The sequence below is a fragment of the Onychostoma macrolepis genome, chromosome 10, assembly GCF_012432095.1.
Source record: "Onychostoma macrolepis isolate SWU-2019 chromosome 10, ASM1243209v1, whole genome shotgun sequence".
Lineage (NCBI taxonomy): Eukaryota > Metazoa > Chordata > Actinopteri > Cypriniformes > Cyprinidae > Onychostoma > Onychostoma macrolepis.
The window spans coordinates 16105140-16126370 of NC_081164.1; the positions used below are offsets into that span (position 1 = coordinate 16105140).

Here is a 21231-nt window from a genome sequence, read left to right on the forward strand (position 1 = left end):
CAGAGAATGCGTTTAGCGAGTTCAGCAAGACTCTCTGTGCTCTGAGGGACAGTAGCCTACCATTTTTTCTGTATTAAAGCACTTTAAACTCTTCCAATAATATTCTGATAAACTATGGTGTTTAGTAACTTTTGATTATTTTTAAATGTAATAAACAGCTTCTGAAATGCTTTGGACAGTGGTTTTGTAACTAATTCATCTTCACAGGGGTGGAATTTGCTTTTTTAAAATGTGGGTTTGTGTAAGAAGCCTGGAAGAATTATGGAAAAAACATTAATCAGAAATTGCTTGTGACATATATTTTCCCCAAGTAAAATCACTAAATAATTTCATTATACACACATAAACTGGCTGAGGGTGTTATTGATGATGTATTGGCATAAACTCATATTTTATTACATTAATAATATAAACACTATGACAATGTACTTATTTTTGCTTATTCTGTAATGGATCCATTGGACCGGATGTGTTTTCTACAGGCCAAGACACTTTTCAGGTACTAAGCATCATTCGCCTGATCTGTTGTTTGTTAGCATCTAAGCGAAGGATTCCTTCCTTCCTCTATATTCTTTATGGTTTGTGAAACTGCTGACGTTGGCTGGCTTCCAGAGTAACCCTACAACTAAACAATGAAGGACCCTTAACATTCGCGGCACGTCTTGAGACTGCAGCTTTGAGGCAAGTGCTTCAATAGCTTAAATATTTAAAGTGACAACAAGGGAGGAGATGGATGCCAAGGCATTCAAAGTCAGTGCAAGCAATCGGTCATGCTTGCATTAAACTTCTGCATAAAGTTCTGCCTCAAGCACGGCAAGGAGGAATATGAAGAACACAAGAAAGAAAACAAAGAAGATAGACAGTGTTCATCGTATTGATTTAAGGACACAAAAGCTCACGGACACATGATCTTGCATGAATAAGTGTTCTATGATGGACATGGTGCACGTAGCCAAAAACAAAGAAAAAGAAGAAAGAGGGTGCATATGTTCTTCATTTCTTTGTTTTTGGAGAGAATAATGAATTATTTGTGATTCAAAAAGTCTTCTGTTAAATACAAAAGTAGATGTTTTGAAGAATGTTATTGCTGCCAACTCCTTAAAACTCCACCGTCAATGCATCCTATAAAGAAAGTCTTACAGAAATGACATGACACCTAATTTATGTTCCCATGCAGTGAGGCACATAACCTTTCTTATTCTGGTCATAGATTGAGGGCATGGATTATTGTGGAAAGAATTATGAAACAAATCATGATGATGGATCTTCGAGAGAAAGCAATGGACAGTTAGAGAAATACAAAGCGACATTCACAGCCAAAGGTGGACATGCCATTTCATAAAGTCACATATAAATCATTTATTTTCTTTGGCCGTGACATTCACTTTCATTACCAAAGCTGACCTTCAGGGACGTCAATGATCAGTGTTGATGAATTACACCGTTCTGCACTGACTGTTCATGCAAAAACAAATTATGCTCAGAAGGTTTCATATCAAACCAACACAACGAAGACCTAAATCCTAAGAGGCCCAAAAAAAGCACTTAAGTTTTAAAATGCACATGGATCAATGGCATGACTTTTCTCTCTCTCTCTCTCTCTCTCTCTTTGTTTTGGTTCAGATACATTGTTATTCAAATGCAAGTAATACTGACAATGACTAAAATAAAAACTTGAAAATAAAACTTGAAAACATTCTGAATTCAAATTCACTTTGATCATCTTTGTCAGTCAAACTAAGTTGTGTAATTGCAAGAAAAGAAATGTTTAAGTTGAAGTCTCAAATTCTTGAAAAAAAAGAATGTCAAAACTAGTTTGAAAATAATTCATTATTATTTCTTAAAAATATAAGGCAAATTTCCTTAAAATATATGCTTAATATGTCTCTTTAATATGTCTATATTTAATGTGTCACATTAAAATATACAATTTTAATATGTCTATTATACTATCTTTGAAAAGATTTTTGTTTAAGTAGGCTAATAATGTATATTTATCTTTTAAAAGTGAACTTGAAGTATTATGGCACTTAAAGTTTTAGCTTCATTACTATTTTGTGGAAATTAGTATATATATATATTTTATTTTTTTTGTTAGTTTGAATGAATGAAAGAGGCATTTATATTTGTTTGTTTTTGTTAAATAAAATATCGTTTGACTCTGAAAAACGTCATGATATGAGTACATTTCTGAGAACCTGCTTCATTTTTTTAATTTTTTTATATGATTCATCTTTTTATCATCTATAAGTGAATATGTGTGAGAGAGAGAGAGAGAGAGAGAGGGAGGGTGGAAATGTGTAGCCTAGATGTTTGCACAAACACTGTTGCATCCCATCAGATTCCTCATAGACTCGTGTTATTGGTTTTTTCAAAGGTCACGAGCGAGTGAAAATAAAACTCATTCGCTTTTACAGATGTTGCTCCGAATGACGGTAAGAGCAATTTATTTTGAGAAGGATACCTATTTAGTCGGAATGAAGAAATCATCCGCAAATTGTTTGTTTGTTTGATTGACTGAATGAGTATAATTGCGAACGAGGCATGAGATTATGATGGTAGGGTATAAGAACCGGTGATTGCCTCTCAAGAGCTGCATGATTTCGAGTTCGTTTAAAATTTTGATTTGAATTTGTAGGCTATCAATTTGTTTAGCTCAAACTGTAGGCTATTAGGCTACTGTTTAGTGTAAAAGTCTAATTTGTGGACAGTTCGTAGAACTAGCAGGCAACTGGTGTTGACGGGGTAAGTTATCTCAACTGCCATGTCTCAGTCGAAACGTTTTCTTAATTCTTTTAATCCCCATATTATTCATTATTCCAGCTGAGTGAGAGCATTTCACTCCGTGGATAGTCGACATTTTTTTTTTAGGCTATCTGAAAAAAAATCTGCGCCTGCAAATGCATCTGAAACATTTTAAAAGTTATTCATGGTCACATACCGAAAGATGGTGAAAAATTCCAAGGTAGCTCAATATGATGAGGGAAAAAAAATAAAAATCAGAAGATAAACCAATATGCATAGGCTATTTATTTTTACTTTCACTGTGTTGCATTTAATGTAAACTACCTTGATTATGATTTTCGTAATGTGAATGAATTTGCTTATTTAAAGTTGGGCTCACAAATGTGATTTTATTTTACTACTACATTAATAATACAGCATATAGGGTGAATTCGGGTAATGTGGGACATTTTTTGCAATTTTGACTTCTGCGATGTATTTCGTTATCTATCTAACACATTAGATCAACACATTAGACTTTTCTGAAATCCCTAAGATGTTTTCTAACCACACCAGAAGAAATAATGTAGATATAATGCCCATGGAGACATGCCACACCTATTAAGTGTTTTTGTGCCAAAAAAAAAATAAAACTTCTGCCTGAATTTGGTAATCTGTGACATATGTATTAGGCTTAAAAAAGCCTATATTCACCATACTTTATGCATGTCAAACACAATATCACCAATAGCTCCCTTCATTCTACTCTCATTCCATTGGTTTAGCTTCTTCGTATTTCTCTTATTTCCCTCTCTCTCTCTTCCTCGCTCTTTCTGTTGCCATCTCTTTTCCTGACGCTGTGGTGCCATTGTATTTTGTAATACATTTCATTGAGTTAATTAAAGGCCATGGATATTTTCATATTTTAGCTGACTAATGACTGTGTGTGTGTGTGTGTGTGTGTGTGCGTGTGCGTTAGTGAACAGAACATTGTGAACTGGCCTGGACGCAGATCCCCCTCCTGCTCAGTGATTTTAACCATTGTATATACTAAACTAACTGGGAATTTGGGAAATTAAATTAACAGTTTACTTCATTCTGATACCTTTGCATGCTATTGGAATACGTTTCCCAGATTCCATCTGTGTAGCATCTCTCTAGCTTGCTGCTAGCTACTGTGAACTTGTGCTAATGTTATAACCTCCAGCATTAACACCCATTTCTCATTATGGCATATATTAGCCATTGTCATTAGATTTATAAAGTCCCTAAATGCATATTTCCCCCATTTTAAGACTGTCCCAGATCACCCAAAACATGCTGTCCCACATTCTCAATCATATTTGATAATGTAGGACAACAAAAAAATGTATGAAAGAAAAAAAACTAAAGCACATTTTCAACACTTTAATACATATTTTGTTGCTTGAATAGATCACAAACATAATTTGACAACAGTTAGGAACATTGTCTTATTTATGACAGATTTATGTCCTTAACATTAATCTAGTCAGAATCCTATGTCATGGACCTTGTCATGCAATTCCCAGGGGAGCTTCTTGATTGACAAGTGCCCCGCCCCTTTCTGTGGAATCACCCCCATGAAGTCATGTGATTTCCATCACATGACATCCATGCTAAAATTATAGTAAACGTCCTGTTGACTAAATTTTATTATAACAGGAAATAAACACACTGGAGTTTAGGTGTCCCAGATTACCCGAATTCACCCTAGCCTATATTAGTCTGTGTGTATGACGACAAGTGTTTTATGGTGCTACAACAGACATCATCTTTTGGAGGTGCCAACTGGAATTAAACAGCTGTGCATGTGGTCAGAATTTGCATACACACACACATACACACACACACACACACTGCCGCTCAAAAGTTTTGGATCAGTAATTTTTTTTTTTTTTTTTTTTTAAGGGAGTCTCTTCTGCTCATCAAGGCTGTATTTATTTGATCAAAAATACAGAAAAAAAAACAGTAATATTGTGAAATCTTATTGCAATTTGTAAAATTGGTCTCCTATTTTAATATACTTTCCAGCATCATTACTCCAGTCGTCAGTGTCACATGATCCTTCAGAAATCATATATACTGATTTATTATGAGTGTTGAAACTGATGTGCTGCTTCATATTGTTTTTTGGAACATGTGCTTTTACTTTTTTCTTTGATGAATACAAAGTTAAAAAGAGCAGCATTTGTTCAAAATAGAAATCTTTTCTGACAATATAAGTCTTTACTATGACTTTTTATTAATTTAACACATCCCTCCTGAATAAAAGTATTAATTTCTTAAATAAAAAAAGAAAGAAAGAAAGAAAAAATGTACTGACCCCAAACTTTTGAACAGCATTGTATATTGTAAGACAAAATTTCTTTTTTTAAATAAATGCTGTTCTTTATAACTTTTTATTAATCAGAGAATCCTAAAAAATATATATATATATATATCACAGGTCCCCCCCCCAAAAAAAATATGAAGCAGCACAACGGTTTCAAAAGAATGATTAGAATGATTTCTGAAGGTCGTGACACTGAAGACTGGAGTAATGATGCTGAAAATTCAGCGCTGCGTCACAGAAATAAATTCTATTTCAAAGTATATTAAAATAGGAGACAAATATTAGAAATTGCAATAAGATTTCACAATATTACTGTTTTTTTCTGTATTTTTGATCAAATAAATACAGCCTTGATAAGCAGAAGAGACTCCCTTAAAAAACATTACAAATCTTACTGATCCAAAACTTTTGAGCGACAGTGTATACAGGTGCTGGTCATATAATTAGAATATCATCAAAAAGTTGATTTATTATAATAAAATACAATTTTATGACAATGACCCGAAACACACATCAAAAAGTACTCAGAAATGGTTACAAACAAAGCGCTGGAGAGATCTGAAATGGCCAGCAATGAGTCCAGAACTAAATCCCATAGAACACCTGTGAAGAGATCTCAAAACAGCAGTAGGGAGAAGGCATCCTTCAAATCTGAATGACCTGGAGCAGTTTGCAAAAGAAGAGTGGTCCAAAATTCCAGTAGAGGGGTGCAGAGGTGTAAAATACTTGAGTAATTTTACTTGATTACTGTACTTAAGTATTATTTTGGGGGATTTGTACTTTATTCAAGTACAATTTAAACTGACTACTTTTACTTGATTACATTTCTGAAGAAAAAAACAGTAGTTTTTACTCCTTACAATTTTATTTCATCTTGAAAAGTACATTACATTCTTATTTTATCTTATGCACAAGCTCAAACGTGCGTGCTTGATGTGAAAACCAATGATCATTGTTTTCATGCATCAAGCACACACATTTCTACTTCAGTTATGAATTTCATCAGGTAAATGTCTGGCTTCAAAAGTTCACCATCAAATCTGAGGAAGCATATTGAGGTAGCAAAGTCGCATTCCCCCCCCCCAAAAAAAGTTTATTCATTTTTTGATCTGTTTTGATAGAGCCATTAGCTGTAATATATTAGCTGAATGCAAAAGATTGAGTGCAAATAAAATCAGTGATGAGCATTTAAATACAATTAATATTTTTGTGGGAATATTTTTTAATTAAATAAAAATCCCCAAAAGTGTTTAGTGGTTTATAGTTTTATTTATAATATGTCATTATATGAAAAATTGAGTAGGCTAGGAATTAGGACTGTCAATTTAAAAAAAAAAAATCTTAATAATTACATGATTTGCTTAATATTGCTTAATGATTTGATTAATCTAATTAGTCGCAAATAATTATTAATATTTGCTGAGAAAAAACTCTAAATGCCCCAAATATACAATTAAAAGATCAATTATCCTTTTAGACAGTGATGTTGAATAGACAACCCAAAAAAGTGGTCTTTCAAAACGTTAATGTTGTAATTCTAATTCTATGACTCTCCTCATTAATTCAACACATTCTTATATTCTGTCTGGAATGTTTCTAGCCTCTGCATCACATCTTGCTCTTCAAAGGGATAGAAAATTTCATCCAAAAATGAAAATTCTCTCATCATTTACTGACCCTCATGTCATCCCAGATGTTTATGACTTTCTTTCTTAAGATGAACACAAGCAAATATTTTTAGTCCAGATAATGCAAGGGGACGGAACCACTTCAGAAACCACACAAAGTGAACACGACAGTCAAGTTTAAAATATTAGTATTTGTATCCTTCTTACATATGCCTATCATTTCACTTAAGAAGAGACTGAGTCATTAACAGGAGTTGCATGAGTTACTGTCATATTCACTTTGTGTAGTTTTTGAAGTGTCATTTTTGGATGTCCCATACACTTATTTTTTCCCTAAAACTCTTAGTTTGTGTTCATTTGATAAATAAAAGTCATATAGGATGGCATGAGGGTGGAAAGGATGGAGTTTCCTTTTAATCCCTTTCCCTGTATTTCCCCCCCTGTGTTCTGCTGTGCTGCATTTTAATTGTTGTTGCACTATATATAAATGTTTGCCCTGTGCCATTGTGTTTTGTCTCATTTTCTCCCTTTAACCAAACTTTTGAATGTCTGTCAGAAAAGAAGTACTTTTTTAATACTTGAGTAAAAGTAAAAAAGTACAACTTTAAATTGTACTCAAGTATGTTTTTGGCCAGATACTTGTACTTTTAAATGAGTAAAAATTTCACTGAGTATCTATACTTTCACTTGAGTAAAATTTTGGAGTACTTTTTACACCTCTGAAGAGGTGTAAGAAACTCATTCATGGTTACAGGAAGCAATTGATTTCAGTTATTTTTTCCAAAGGGGGTGCTACCAAATATTAAGTTAAGGGTGCCAATAATTTTGTCCAGTGCATTTTTTGGGTTCTGTGTGGAATTGTATCAGATTTGACTTTACTTCTCTGTAAAGTCTCTTCAATGCAAACAAAAAAAAATAAACATGTGAGTACCAAAACATTTGCAAGTGCAACAATTTTCTGAGAGAAGGCTTGCATTTTCTGACAGAATTTTATATATATATATATATATATAAAATCGTATTGAGAAAATCGCCTTTAAAGTTGTCAAAATTAAGTTCTTAGCAATACATGTTTCTAATCAAAAATTAAGTTTTGACATATTTATGATATACCGTAAATATAAATTTTCCTATAGGAAATTTACAGATATTTTCATGGAACATGATCTTTAATTAATATCCTGATGATTTTTGGCATAAAAGAAATATGGATAATTTTGACCCATACAGTGTGTTGTTGGTTATTGCTACAAATATACCTGTGCTACTTATGACTGGTTTTGTGGTCCAGGGTCACATATATACATATATATAATTACAATATCATATCATATCATATAATATCATAATATGTTTCATGTTGTTTTTTTTGTTTTGTTTTTTTTCAAATAACAAATTCCATTGTGACAACTTCCCATTTAAATGCCTTTGATTCTAACAAAAATAATACAGGAAGCCTTTTGGTCAGTCCAGTTACAGAATTTGTCAAACATTACACTGTAATAATATAATAAAATCATTATCTTTAAGATCCCCTCTCATTTTGGGCACTGTATATTTTGGCCCATAGCCAGTGGCTCACCAGATGGATGATAGACAGACTCAGAGTCAACACACACCTGATTAAAACAAAACATGACTTTTGTTTAATCATACATTTTATGGTTTGAATGTATTCATCTAGGTTTTATTTGTAAGCACAAGGCATGTTAATTTCCATGTTGCCATGGTTTGTTGAAATATTGCTCTTGCCCAGACATTATAGATGTCAGTGTTGCTGTGTATAATTCTTTCTATAAAATTCCCCAAGCTTTGCTTGAATCAGTCTGAGCAGAACACAATGCCTGAATCCAGAATTGCATACAAGCACACTGCTCGTACTATTTCTGCCATATAAAGATATGGAATGAAACCGATGACTCTGTTTGAAAAGAACACATAAGCTGCATCCGAAAAATCACATACTGTAGGTACTGCGATTGAAGAAGACTCAAGTAAATAACTGTTACTGTTTGGAAAGCAATACTAAAATGCTAATTCATAAGGCTACGTTTACATTTACATTTAGTCATTTTGCAGACGCTTTTATCCAAAGCGACTTACAGTTGGGGAATACATAAAGCGATTCATCTTCAAGAGGCAAACAGACAGAGGAAGTGCTCGTAATACCATGTCTCAGGCATTGTTCAAATAAGTACAAGCTAGAAAGGGAAGGAATAAATAAAGAGAAAGACAAAGTTTTATTTATTTATTTTTTTTAAATTTAGGATGAAGTCAAGCAGCGTAGAAAGAGATGGGTTTTCAGCTGTCGCTTGAAAATTGTCAGGGATTCAGCATTCCGGATAGGGGTGTGACGATCATTCCACCAGCCAGGAACGATAAACGAGAATGTTCTGGAGAGTGATTTTGAGCCTCTCTGTGATGGTACCACGAGGCGTCGCTCACTAGCGGATCTCAGACTTCTGGAGGGGATGTAGATTCGTAACAGTGAGTGGAAGTAGGCGGGTGCTGAGCCTGTGGCTGTTCTATATGCAAGCATCAATGTCTTGAACTTGACGCGAGCTGCAACCGGTAGCCAGTGCAAGGAGATAACGAGAGGTGTAACATGGGCTCTTTTGGGCTCATTGAAGACCAGTCGTGCCGCTGCATTCTGAATCATTTGTAGAGGTTTGATTGTGCTTGATGGAAGTCCAGCCAGAAAAGCACTGCAGTAGTCTAGCCTAGAAATGACAAGGGCCTGGACAAGAAGTTGAGCAGCATACTCTGTTAGAAAAGGCCTGATCTTTCTGATGTTGTGTAATGCAAACCTGCAAGATCGAGCAGTCTTTGCAATGTGGTCTTTGAAGGTCAGCTGGTCATCAAAGATTACACGAAGATTTCTGACTGAAGTTGATGGGGTAATTGTAGAAGAACTTAGCTGGATGGTGAAATCATGCTGTAGAGATGGAGTGGCAGGGAAGACAAGAAGCTCAGTCTTTTCCAGGTTGAGCTGTAGGTGATGTTCTTTCATCCATGCCAAGATGTCCGCCAGGCAGCCTGAGATCCGTGTAGCTACCGTTGGATCATCTGGTTGAAAAGAGAGATAGAGCTGTGTGTCATCAGCGTAGCAATGGTAGGAGAAGCCATGTGCCTGTATGATGGGACCCAGTTATGTAGTGTATGTGGAGAAGAGGAGGGGTCCACGAACTGATCCCTGAGGAACCCCAGTGGCCAGTTGATGTGCTGTGGATACCTCCCCTCCCCAGGCCACCCTGAAAGACCTACCAATGAGATAGGATTCATCCCAGTGATGAGAGGGTAGACAGCAGGATCTGGTGATTGACAGTGTCAAAAGCAGCAGACAGATCCAGCAGAATGAGAACTGATGATTTTGAATCAGCTTTTGCAATCCGCAAGGCTTCAGTGACCAATGGCCACTCCTGAAACCTGACTGGTTAGCATCCAGTTTGTTAAAAACATAAAAAAACATGGGGAAAATAGCATTGTTTTTTAGTTTAGCATGTTAGCATAAACCAAATTCCATTGTGAGGGTTGGTGCAAAAACAAAATCCTGTCAGAAACATTGCTGATAATCTGTCTTTTCATTCAGACCGGTGAACCAATCTGAATAGAATCGTGGACTGATTCATTCAAATTTATACAACATAGTTATTAAATGAATTCAGACAATTTGCTCTCTCACTGAACCACAGGTTATTTTGCTTGACACAAGCCAAGAACTGTTACTGTTTTATTTGTACTTCTGGAAAGCAATGTTAAAATGCTAATTCATTAAGGTTAGTGAAACTTAATTAAATCACTTTAGATAGGCTACCCATTGGTTGTTTATATGTTAACTTGTAATTAAAGATACATATCCACAAGAATGCTCACTCAGTAAAAAAATGTTGGAAACATAAAAAATATGGGGAAAATAGCTAACATAGTTATTTTAGCATGTTAGCATACACCAATTTCCTCGGTGGCCTTTGATCCTGCCAGAAACAGTGCTTACTTTTTTTTCTTTTCTTTTTAAGGTTGCAAGATCATAAAAACTATGATGGCTAATGGCTGATATCAAAAGAGATACCTGAGAAGATTAAATGTGAGTCAAATGTCTTCAAATGTGACACTGCTAGCATGTTTGTGTTAAAACCACAAACATATTAAAAATCATGGATGGTGATTACTAGATCTTAACCCCATAACTTGCATATAGAGATTCTCACATCATGACCAACGTGCTTCCAGCAGAAGATAACATAAGTTTAATCTTTTTCCCCGAGAACTGTCCCAACTGCACTGCGATACCTGCGTTTGACATAGACATTACAAAGACACTGGCTCTAGGTCTGGTGCTAGTGCTCTTTATAATATTCGGTGTGATGGGCAACATCCTGGTCATCCTCTCTGTGGTGTGCCATCGCCACCTCCGTTCCGTGACACATTATTTTATCGCCAATCTGGCCATTGCAGACCTGCTTCTGAGCTCTATGGTTCTCCCGTTCTCCGCTGCATCTGAAGCCTTGGACCGCTGGGTGTTCGGCCGTCCTTTATGTAATGCCTGGACCGCTCTTGACGTGCTGTGCTGCACGGCGTCCATCCTCAGCCTCTGTGTGATCTCTGTGGATCGCTGCATGGCTGTCAGTTACCCGCTGCGGTACCCTTCCTTGGCTACAGGTCGAAGGGCACTGGCTGCAGTGGTGGCTCTATGGGCTTTTTCAGCAGCCATCTCCGTCGGTCCACTGTTCGGATGGAGGGAGCCCATGCCGGAGGATGAGTCGGTGTGTAGAGTGAATGAAGATCCAGGATATGCCATCTTCTCAGCCGCATGTTCATTCTACGTGCCGTTGGCGGTGATTTTGGCAATGTACTGCAGGGTTTATGTGGTGGCCCGCCAAAAGACTCGTTGTATGAGAAAGGGCAGGCAGACGAATGGGTTAAATGAGCATGCAGTGACCCTGCGGATCCACTGCCGCAACGCCCAGCAGGCCACCAGGAAGGAGGAAGCAGTGCGTGCAAAGAACTCGCGCTTCGCCTTCATCCGTCTGCTTAAGTTCTCACAGGAGAAGAAGGCGGCCAAGACTCTGGGGATTGTGGTGGGATGTTTCGTGCTCTGCTGGCTGCCTTTTTTCCTAGTGCTGCCCATAAGTGAGTATAAACTTAATGTTTTTGTGAACACATAGCAAAGCCGAAAATTAAATTAAAATAAATTAAATTAAATTCAGATAATAGTTTTAAATATTATATTATAAATTTACTTACTTATTAATTTATAAATGTGCAATATTCATTTCTAAATATGGTTAGATTTTTATGGAGTCGCACCACATGACATTTTCCAACCTGAGCTAACATAATTGATTCTTTTATGACAAAAACTATGTAATATTTTCAGTGACGTTTTGTTTTGCTTTGCTTTTTGTTTTATTTATTTATTTATATATTTATTTTACTTTTGTTTGTTTTTCTTTGTATTTAGTCCGTGTATCATCTGATCATTCGTTTTTTGATTTAATATTGATAGTAGAAAAACGAGAAAACGGCGCCTATTTTCGTTTTTTCATTTGTTCAAAAAAAGGAGAAAACAAGAATTCAGCTTAATTTTTCGTTTTTCGTTCAGGCATAAAAAAATGAATAAACAGCTTAAATACTCGATGTCTACACGTGGGAGGGAATTAAACGCCCCTTTCTGCTGATTGGTCAGCCAAAGATCAACCGTGCCGTCATCAGTACTTCTGCAGTTCCGCGCTGCAGAATAGTAGTCCTCCGCTGCTGCAGGTGTACGGATTTATAACCATTTTATTGCAACTACATTTCCTCTTTTTCTCATCAAACAAGCATAATGAATAGCTCGACACAACTCGTGCAGAGGCAGTCTCTAGACAAGGCTTTTTTCTGTGTAGACTTATATGTTTTTTTCCAAAGTGACTTATGTGATGCATTTAAGGCCAAATAATCTAAATGTAGACTTTTAAAAGTAGGCGCGTCAAGTATCACTGTGGTTTGGTTCCTGTGGTGGTGTATGACAGAAAGATGTTCAGGGAGACCAAGACACGCCAAAAGTGTTGCATGCTGTTGTTTTCTTTATTTTTCAAAGGCATGACATTTTATAGTTATTTTGAATGTACACAAAAAAAAAAAAAAAAAATAGAGTATTTAGTTATTTCCCCTGTTGAGGATATCCTGCTCGCACTTGCCCATTTAATGGCAGAGAATGCTCTCTTTTTTTTCTTTTTGAAGCGGATGCAAATCTGTCGTAAAATAACTTGTGGTGTATATTCCAAGCGTTCTGAGGGTATATCATATGGGTTTGGTGAGAAACAACCAAAATGGCAAGTTTTTACTTTTCTTAAAATCGAGTGGGCAGCAGCTCGCGCCGCGCACGAGCGCATATTTTGAGATACAAATTCTAATCAATTTTAATAAAATACAAGACTACATTATAAAACTCAGGAGAGTATGTATTTTAATATCTCTGTTCTCCGGTTGTCAGTCATAATGACAGTTTCTTGCGTGAACGTTATAGGCCTATTATAACCAATTGTATTCTTTCCTTTTCGTATTAGTGTTTAAAATATTTATTTTGAAATGAATTAAGTAATTACTTAATTAAACAAACAATTAAGCAGGGTAGAATATAACAGCTGTCATATAATACCTAGCCATGCCCAGCTGATGCAAAGAATAGAAAGCTTTGAGGTCGTTACCATTAAAGAGAAGTGATGAGAGTTCACATGATCCATCTGGCATGTAAACAAAAGTTTTGTATAGATTTATAAATAGATTTAGAAAACTTTTTTGAATGGCATTTATAACGTGCTTAAATTGTTTAAGTTCAGTAGCTATTTAGAACACAAGTCACTGAAGGATAACAAACTCCTCATTCAATAAATGAAGAACTAGCCTAACCAAACACCCCTTTCAAGCCAACCAAGATACAGCCTAAATTGCCTAAATAGCCTGCTGTTCTACGCTGAAAAACTTTTCTTAAAAACAGTTTGAGTTACCCTAACTTATCGGGTTTTACAGTGCATTTAATCATCAGAGAAATTATTCATGCTACGTTTTTGAAAGCAAAATGTTGTTTAGACATGTCCTTTAAATGACGCATTGTTAAAATGATTAAATAAAGGCTTTACAAAAGGTTTTTGTGTTATTGAAAATGAAATGAAACAACAAACCATTAAAATTTGTACAAGTTATCAAAATTATGTTAAGCTAACTTAATTTAATTGCACCGAATTAGCATAATCGAAGCATCTAAAATAAAATAATAATGTTAAGCTAACATAACTGAATTATGTTAGGATAACTTAAAAAGACTATGTACACATTACTTTTTGAAAATACATCTGATTAACACAAAGTATTATAATGAAACCACATAATGTGTAGGACACTGTGAACTCAAACTAAATGTGTGGAACCAATGTCCATAATTCAATTGAGTAAATCCAACAAATCTTTTTTTTCAGTGTATATTGGGGTTCTGTGTGGAATGAAGGTGTGATTTATATAATCTTTTCCAATACAGCAAAACCTGTTGGTGTCTTTGTTTTTTTTTCTTTGTTTTTTTCTATCTTTTCTTATCTGTGCTTCTCATCCACTCTGCACAGTGCAGCTTCACACTGATTTAACTCTGCACAGCTAAATAAAACAGGCTTGGTGCTGATTCAAATTTCTGAAATAAATATTTCTGTAATACGCTTAGTTTGCACAGAAGAAAGTTAGTTTGCACAGGACCTGCCCCATACAGTTTAAGAATCGGTATACTGATACAGCAGCAGAGGACTATTATTTTCTTGAACGGAACAGAGGAAAGACTGATGAAGTCACGGGTTCAGATTTGGTTGGCCAATCGACAGAAAGGGGCGTCTCATGACCGCCCACAAGGGGAAAACGAATTTTGAAGTCGTTTATCCGTTTTCTACCCCGTGAACCAAAAAATGAGAATCGAGCCAAAATCTTGTTTTTGCGCTTCTCTGAACAAACGAAAAAACGAAAATAGGCGCCGTTTTCTCATTTTTCTACTATCAATATTAAATCAAAAAACGAATGATCAGATGATACACGGACCGTATTTGGTCACACTACACAACTTTGCTTTTTTCCCAAATATTGAGTTGTTTTGTTAAAATATTACTTTTGTTTTTAGTAAATAATGATAGTATATAATGGCAAATTATTTAAGGTTTGAATGTGCCAGTTTGAATGTGAAAGTACAAATTTTAGAGCTACTAGTTTGAAAGCTACAAAAAAAAAAAAGCTTGTTTTGTTTGTTTGTTTGTTTTTTTCTACATTTTGGTCACACCACAGTTTTTATTTAATTGTTTTTTGGTTTGTTTTGTTTTTTATATTAGTTTTGTTTTTCTTCGAAATAAAGATAAATTATTATGCCAAATATGAGATGAGATTTAAGAGTTGCTGCAGGATGGTCCGTGTACGTTGCGTTCATTCGTTTTTTGATTTAAAATTGAAAATAGAAACATGAGAAAACGGCACCATTTTCGTTTTTCGTTTTTTCAAAAAAAATGAAAAAACAAGAAATCGCCTTGATTTGCCGTTTTTACATTCAGGGGTTGAAAATGGATAAACAGCTCGAATGTTCGATTTCCACGTGTGGGAGGGAATGAAACGCCCCATTTCACTGATTGGTCAAGCAAAAATGAAGCGGTGCCGTCATCATGTTGTCTTCAGTTTTGTGCAACAGAATAAAAGCATTTATTGCAACTCCTGCGTTCATCTCCCTCTCATCAAACAACCAGACTAACAAGTGGCTTGACACAAACCATACTGGGGCAGCGCCTAGACAAGGGCTTTACTCCTGTGTAGGCATAGATTCTCTATGGCAAATATTAGGTGCTTATTGCAGAAATATGTATGTATCTCAGATCTGCCGCCACGTTACCCTATTAGTCTATTTCTTTGGCTCACAGCCCATTTTATTTAGCTGTCCAGTTATCAAAATCTGTGTGGCAAAGCTGCGTGACATTTACATTATAGTGAACATTTACATTATAGTGAAGTGCAGACCAGTATTGATTTTAGCGTGAGTTTTGTTTTCATTGAGAAGTTTATATGATACTGTCATTATCTAATGGCATGTTACACATGTATATAATGCATGCTATTTTTATAGAAAAGGGCATTTTTCTAACTTTATAAAATATGTCTGTCACCTTTAATATTAAATTCCTGAATTTAGTCAATATTTGAAAAATATGACATTATAGGTGTTACCAATTAAATCAGTACCAGGCAAAGCCATCTTTGCACTGTGGCACAGAAGCTGCATCTTAAGTTAATGTATTTACAGAATTAGTGCTGCTCAGACAGTAGTAAATGCATTAACACAACAATTTCATTATGGAATGAGATTGTTTTAAACAAAAACATTTTGAGTAGCCTACAGAAATATGAAATGAGTGACAAAATGAAACAACTGGATAGGCTACTTGAATTATGAAGGTTAGATCGCCAGTAGGTGGCGGCAAGTCATTGTGTTGATGAATGAGTCATAGAGTCATTAATTCAACCGATTCAGGAGCAAAGCAAATGGATCATTGAACCACTCACTCAAACGATTCATTCAAAGACTCGGATTCATTCAAGAACGAAACGCCTGTGTTTTAAGTCAAATAAAACAGACTGTTTTGTGTCTAAAATTAAATCAATTTATACTCATTATTAATGAAACTGTACTGTCTAAAATAAAAGTTATGACTGCTGGATATACTAAAATCAATACTGCTCTGCGCTTCACTATAAAGTAAATGCATTCGTCCAGTGTTGTCCAGTGCGTCACGCAGCCTTGCCACACAGATTTTGATAACTGGACAGCTAAATAAAATGTGCGGTGCGCCAAAGAAATAGACTAAAGGGTAATGTAGCTGCAGATCCGAGCTACATACATATTTCTGCAATAAGCACCTAATAATTGCCATATAGAGTTTATGCCTACACAGAAGTAAACCCCGTTCATTTCTTAGTCTGGTTGTTTGATGAGAGAGATGACATGCAGGAGTTGCAATAAACACTTTAACAGCGGAGGACTCGTCTTCTGTTACACAGTACTGAAGACGACATGATGACTGCACCGCTTCATTTTTGCTTGACCAATCAGTGAAATGGGGCGTTTCATTCCCTCCCACACGTGAAAAACGAACATTCGAGCTGTTTATCCATTTTCAACCCCTGAATGTAAAACGGCAAATCAGGCGATTTCTTGTTTTTCATTTTTGACAAAACGAAAAATGAAAATGGTGCCGTGTTCTCATGTTTCTATTTTCAATATTTAATCAAAAAACGAATGAACGCAACGTACACGGACCCAGGATCCGTGTTCATTCGTTTTTTTTGATTTACAGAAACATGAGAAAACAGCACCATTTTCGTTTTTCAATTTTTCCAAAAAAACTAAAAAACAAGAAATCGCCTTGATTTTCAGTTTTTACACTCGGGGGTAGAAAATGGATAAACAGCTTGAATGTTCGATTTCCACGTGTGGGCGGAAATTAAATGCCCCTTTTCACTGATTGGTCAAGCAACGATCAAATGGTGCTGTCATCATGTCGTCTTCAGTTTTGTGCAACAGAATAAGAGTCCTCCGCTGCGTTTATTGCAACTCCTGCATTCATCTCCCTCTAATCAAACAACCAGACTAACAAATGGTTTGACACAAACCATACTGGGGCAGCACCTAGACAGGTCTTACTTCTGTGTAGGCATAGATTTTATATGGAAAATATTAGGTGTTTATTGCAGAAATATGTCTGTACCTCGGATCTGCAGCCACATTACCCTTTTAGTCTATTTCTTTGGCGCACCACACATTTTATTTAGCTGTCCAGTTATCAGAATCTGTGTGGCAAAGCTGCGTGACATTTACTTTATAGTGAAGCACAGACCAGTATTAGTTTATATGATATGTCATTATCTGCCGGCATGTTACACATGTATATAATACATGCTATTTTTACAGAAAAGGGCATTTTTCTAACTTTATAAGATATGTCTGTCACCTTTAATATTAAATTCCTGAATTTAGTCAATATTTGAAAAATATGACATTATTACCCGGTTTTACAGACAAGGCTTAATCTAGTCCCAGACTAAAATGCATGTTTGAGCTGTCTCAACTGAAAATATCTTGCTCTGAAATATCTTAAAATATGTCAGTGTCACTGTTCTGTGTCAAGATGCACACCTGTAATGTTTTCTTCTAAGGCATTTTTGTAAAAGTTTCTTAAATATCTTAATTTAACTAAGGCCTAGTCCTGGCTTAAGCTAAGCCCCGTTTGTGAAGCCGGACCTACAGGTGTTACCAATTAAATCAGTACCAACCAAAGCCATCTTTGCACTGTGGCACAGAAGCTGCATCTTAAGTTGAATTTAGATGTATTTACACAATTAATGCTGCTCAGACGGCAGTAAATGCATTAACACAGCAATTGCATTATGGAATGAGATTAATGTTTTAAATAAAAACATTTTGAATAGCCTACAGAAATATGAAATGAGTGACAAAATGAAACAACTGGATACTTGAATTACGACAGGTATAACTGCAGACCGGAGATCTCCAAAATGGGGCGTGAACTCCAAAAGTGGGCAGAACCTCCAAAATAGGGCGGGGTCTATTCGCGCAAAGACTTTCACCATTGGCTCTGGCTTTAGCCAAATGTTATGGACTTACATTTCAAAATAAAACTTTATAAATTAACTCACTCAAACGATTCATTCAAAGATTCATTCAAGAATGAAACGCCTGTGTTTTAAGTGAAATAAAACACACTGTGTTGTGTCTAAAATTAAATCAATTTATACTCATTATTAATGAAACCGTACTGTCTAAAATAAAAGTTAGGACTGCTGTGTATTCACACTAAAATCAATACTGGCCTGCGCTTCAATATAATGTAAATGCATTCGCCCCGTGTTGTCCAGTGCATCACGCTTTGCCACACAGATTTTGATAACTGGACAGCTAAATAAAATGTACGGTGCGCCAAAGAAATAAACTAAAAGGGTAATGTGATGGCTGCAGATCCGAGGTTCATACATTTCTGCAATAAGTGCCTAATACTTGCCATATAGAATCTATGCCTACACAGAAGTAAACCCTGTCCATTTGTTAGTTTGGTTGTTTGATGAGAGAGAGATGAAATGCAGGAGTTGCAATAAATGCTTTAACAGCGGAGGACTCTTATTCTTTTGTACAGAACTGAAGACGACATGATGATGGCACCGTCTCAGTTTTGCTTGACCAATCAGTGAAATGGGGCATTTAATTCCCGGCCACACATGGAAATTGAACATTCAAGATTTTGTAACCCTGAATGTAAAAAGGAAAAATTAAGGCGCATGTCTTTTCAAGTTTTTGATTAAACGAAAAATGAAAATGGTGCCGTTTTCTCATGTTTCTGTTTTCAATATTAAATCAAAAAACGAATGAACGGAACGTACACGGACCCAGCACAGGGGAGATTATCAAAGGCATAAATATAAACAGCCACAAATGAATAGATTGGATCTGTTCCTCATACAAATCTATTGGACAGCTTCAGCAGATAGCTATAGTGCGTAAATGTCATTTTGGCTGTTTCCTCCTCATTCATTTGCATAGCATTGCTCAGAAAACAGCCAGAAGAAAATAAAAATAAATAAACAAAAAAATAAGATCAGAATTGTAACGACATGCGGGTGAGTAAACAATGACCGGATTTTGTTGAACATTTAACTGCAATAACTCAAAGAACATACTGCTCTGAATATTTTGTTGTTTTAAATTAGGTATGTGAGCGTATGATAGACACACACTGTTTTCCAGCAAAACATATTCATTTTGTGTTGTTTATTCCCCCCATGTTTCCAAACGACCCAATGTTCTCCCACAATATGCCTATGTGCGTAAACAGCATTGACATAATCCTTGCTGGGCTTTTTAGATTGCATTTAAATGAGCTTGTTTACAACAAAAGAATGAATTATGAAAGAAAGAGAAAGTATTGCAGTCTGTTTCAACCTAGAATAGAGGCTTTTATATGCTAAAACGCAGCCCTAGTTCAGAAAACCATCTTTTGTATGGATTCCACATGTTTGCAGGCGAATCATTTGAGCTTTCATTAAATGTTTGATGGAGATACAGCTTATTTATCAGCCTGTGTGTTTAGTAATTGGACTTCTAAGATGCTATGAGTCAGTCATTTGTGCATCAGATTGAAAGCCTTTCGAAAATACATGAAGGAAATGCACATATCAAAGCAAAGCCTTTGAAAATATGAAACATCCAAAACCATTTGACCCTCCGTCTTGAGGTGGCCCTTATGAATGATGGAGATCTCTTGCTGCATGTAATAATTTTGTCTTTTCATTCTTTCTGTGTCTCTGTAGGCTCCATTTTCCCATCTCACAGACCCCCGGACACTGTCTTCAAAATTACTTTCTGGCTGGGCTACTTCAACAGCTGCCTTAACCCCATCATCTACCCTTGCTTCAGTCAGGAGTTCAAGAAGGCCTTCCAGAACGTTCTCCGTGGCCACTGCCTCAGCAGAACGCACAGGATCTGGAGCCCTCCGGCCTCTGCTCAAGACCCTATGCATGGCCCCAAATCTGCTCTGTGTTTCCCATCTACATCTACTGACTCCCAGGAGCCTACTAATGCATCACTTGTCACTAATAAGAACTTACATACTGCACATAGCAACAGTGCTCTGAATGCACCTGAAACATCTCTGACAATGAAAGTTCATCAGGTTTTCATATGCAAGATGGACGGTGAGGCTGTATGAAATGCTTTTGAAAGAATAAAAGACAGCTTTTCAAAGGAGTTTACAAAGCCACTGTGGAATAGAACAAAAATGACCAGGGATCTGGTTAATTCTCGTATACAGGAGCACCACCTTGTGGCAACATCTATAATATGCATCTGCACTTTTGTGAAGTTTAACTCAACTGTGAAGATTCACAATTTGGCTTTTAAAAATTCAGCTTGGTAATGAAATGATTGTGGACAGAGTTATTTGACTTGTGCAAATACAAATACACTCTAAGAAAAGTCCAATGTACTGTGTTAATATGAAGGAATTTTCCGTACTGAGTTTTGCATATTTTGAATTACGCACTACATTGTATTGTGTTTTAGAGTTGAAGGAATTGTCTGTAAAATTACAGAAAATGTACTTGTAATTTTCTGCCGGGAAAGTATTAATTTTTTTGCAGATTTTTTTTTTTTCTTAGAGTGTTCAATAGGGTCCAAATCTGTGGAAAAGTAAAATTAAATATAAAAATAGATGTTCACTATTGAATATATATATATATATATATATGTGTGTGTGTGTGTGTGTGTGTGTGTGTGTGACCCTGGACCACAAAACCAGTCTTAAGTCGCTGGGGTATATTTGTTGCAATAGCCAAAAATACATTGTATGGGTCAAAATTATAAATTCTTCTTTAATGCCAAAAATCATTAAGATATTAAGTAAAGATCATGTTCCATGAAGATATTTTGTACATTTCTTATCGTAAATGTATAAAAACTTCAAA

The 21231-nt window shown here is 35.8% G+C and overlaps 1 protein-coding gene across 2 annotated transcripts; it reads left to right on the plus strand.

Moving 5' to 3' along the window:
- The first annotated feature begins 2327 nt into the window (after nucleotides 1–2327).
- adra1ab (adrenoceptor alpha 1Ab) lies at nucleotides 2328–21039 on the plus strand. Of its 2 annotated transcripts, none has more exons than XM_058789499.1 (3): nucleotides 2328–2435; nucleotides 10722–11835; nucleotides 20080–21039. In XM_058789499.1, exons 2-3 carry the CDS (start codon nucleotides 10917–10919, stop codon nucleotides 20475–20477), a joined length of 1317 nt encoding a protein of 438 aa, XP_058645482.1. In that variant the 5' UTR covers nucleotides 2328–2435; nucleotides 10722–10916; the 3' UTR covers nucleotides 20478–21039. The 2 variants fall into 2 exon arrangements, with proteins under 2 accessions (XP_058645482.1, XP_058645483.1); XM_058789500.1 differs by lacking the exon at nucleotides 2328–2435 and adding an exon at nucleotides 2621–2745.
- Nucleotides 21040–21231: the final 192 nt, after the last annotated feature.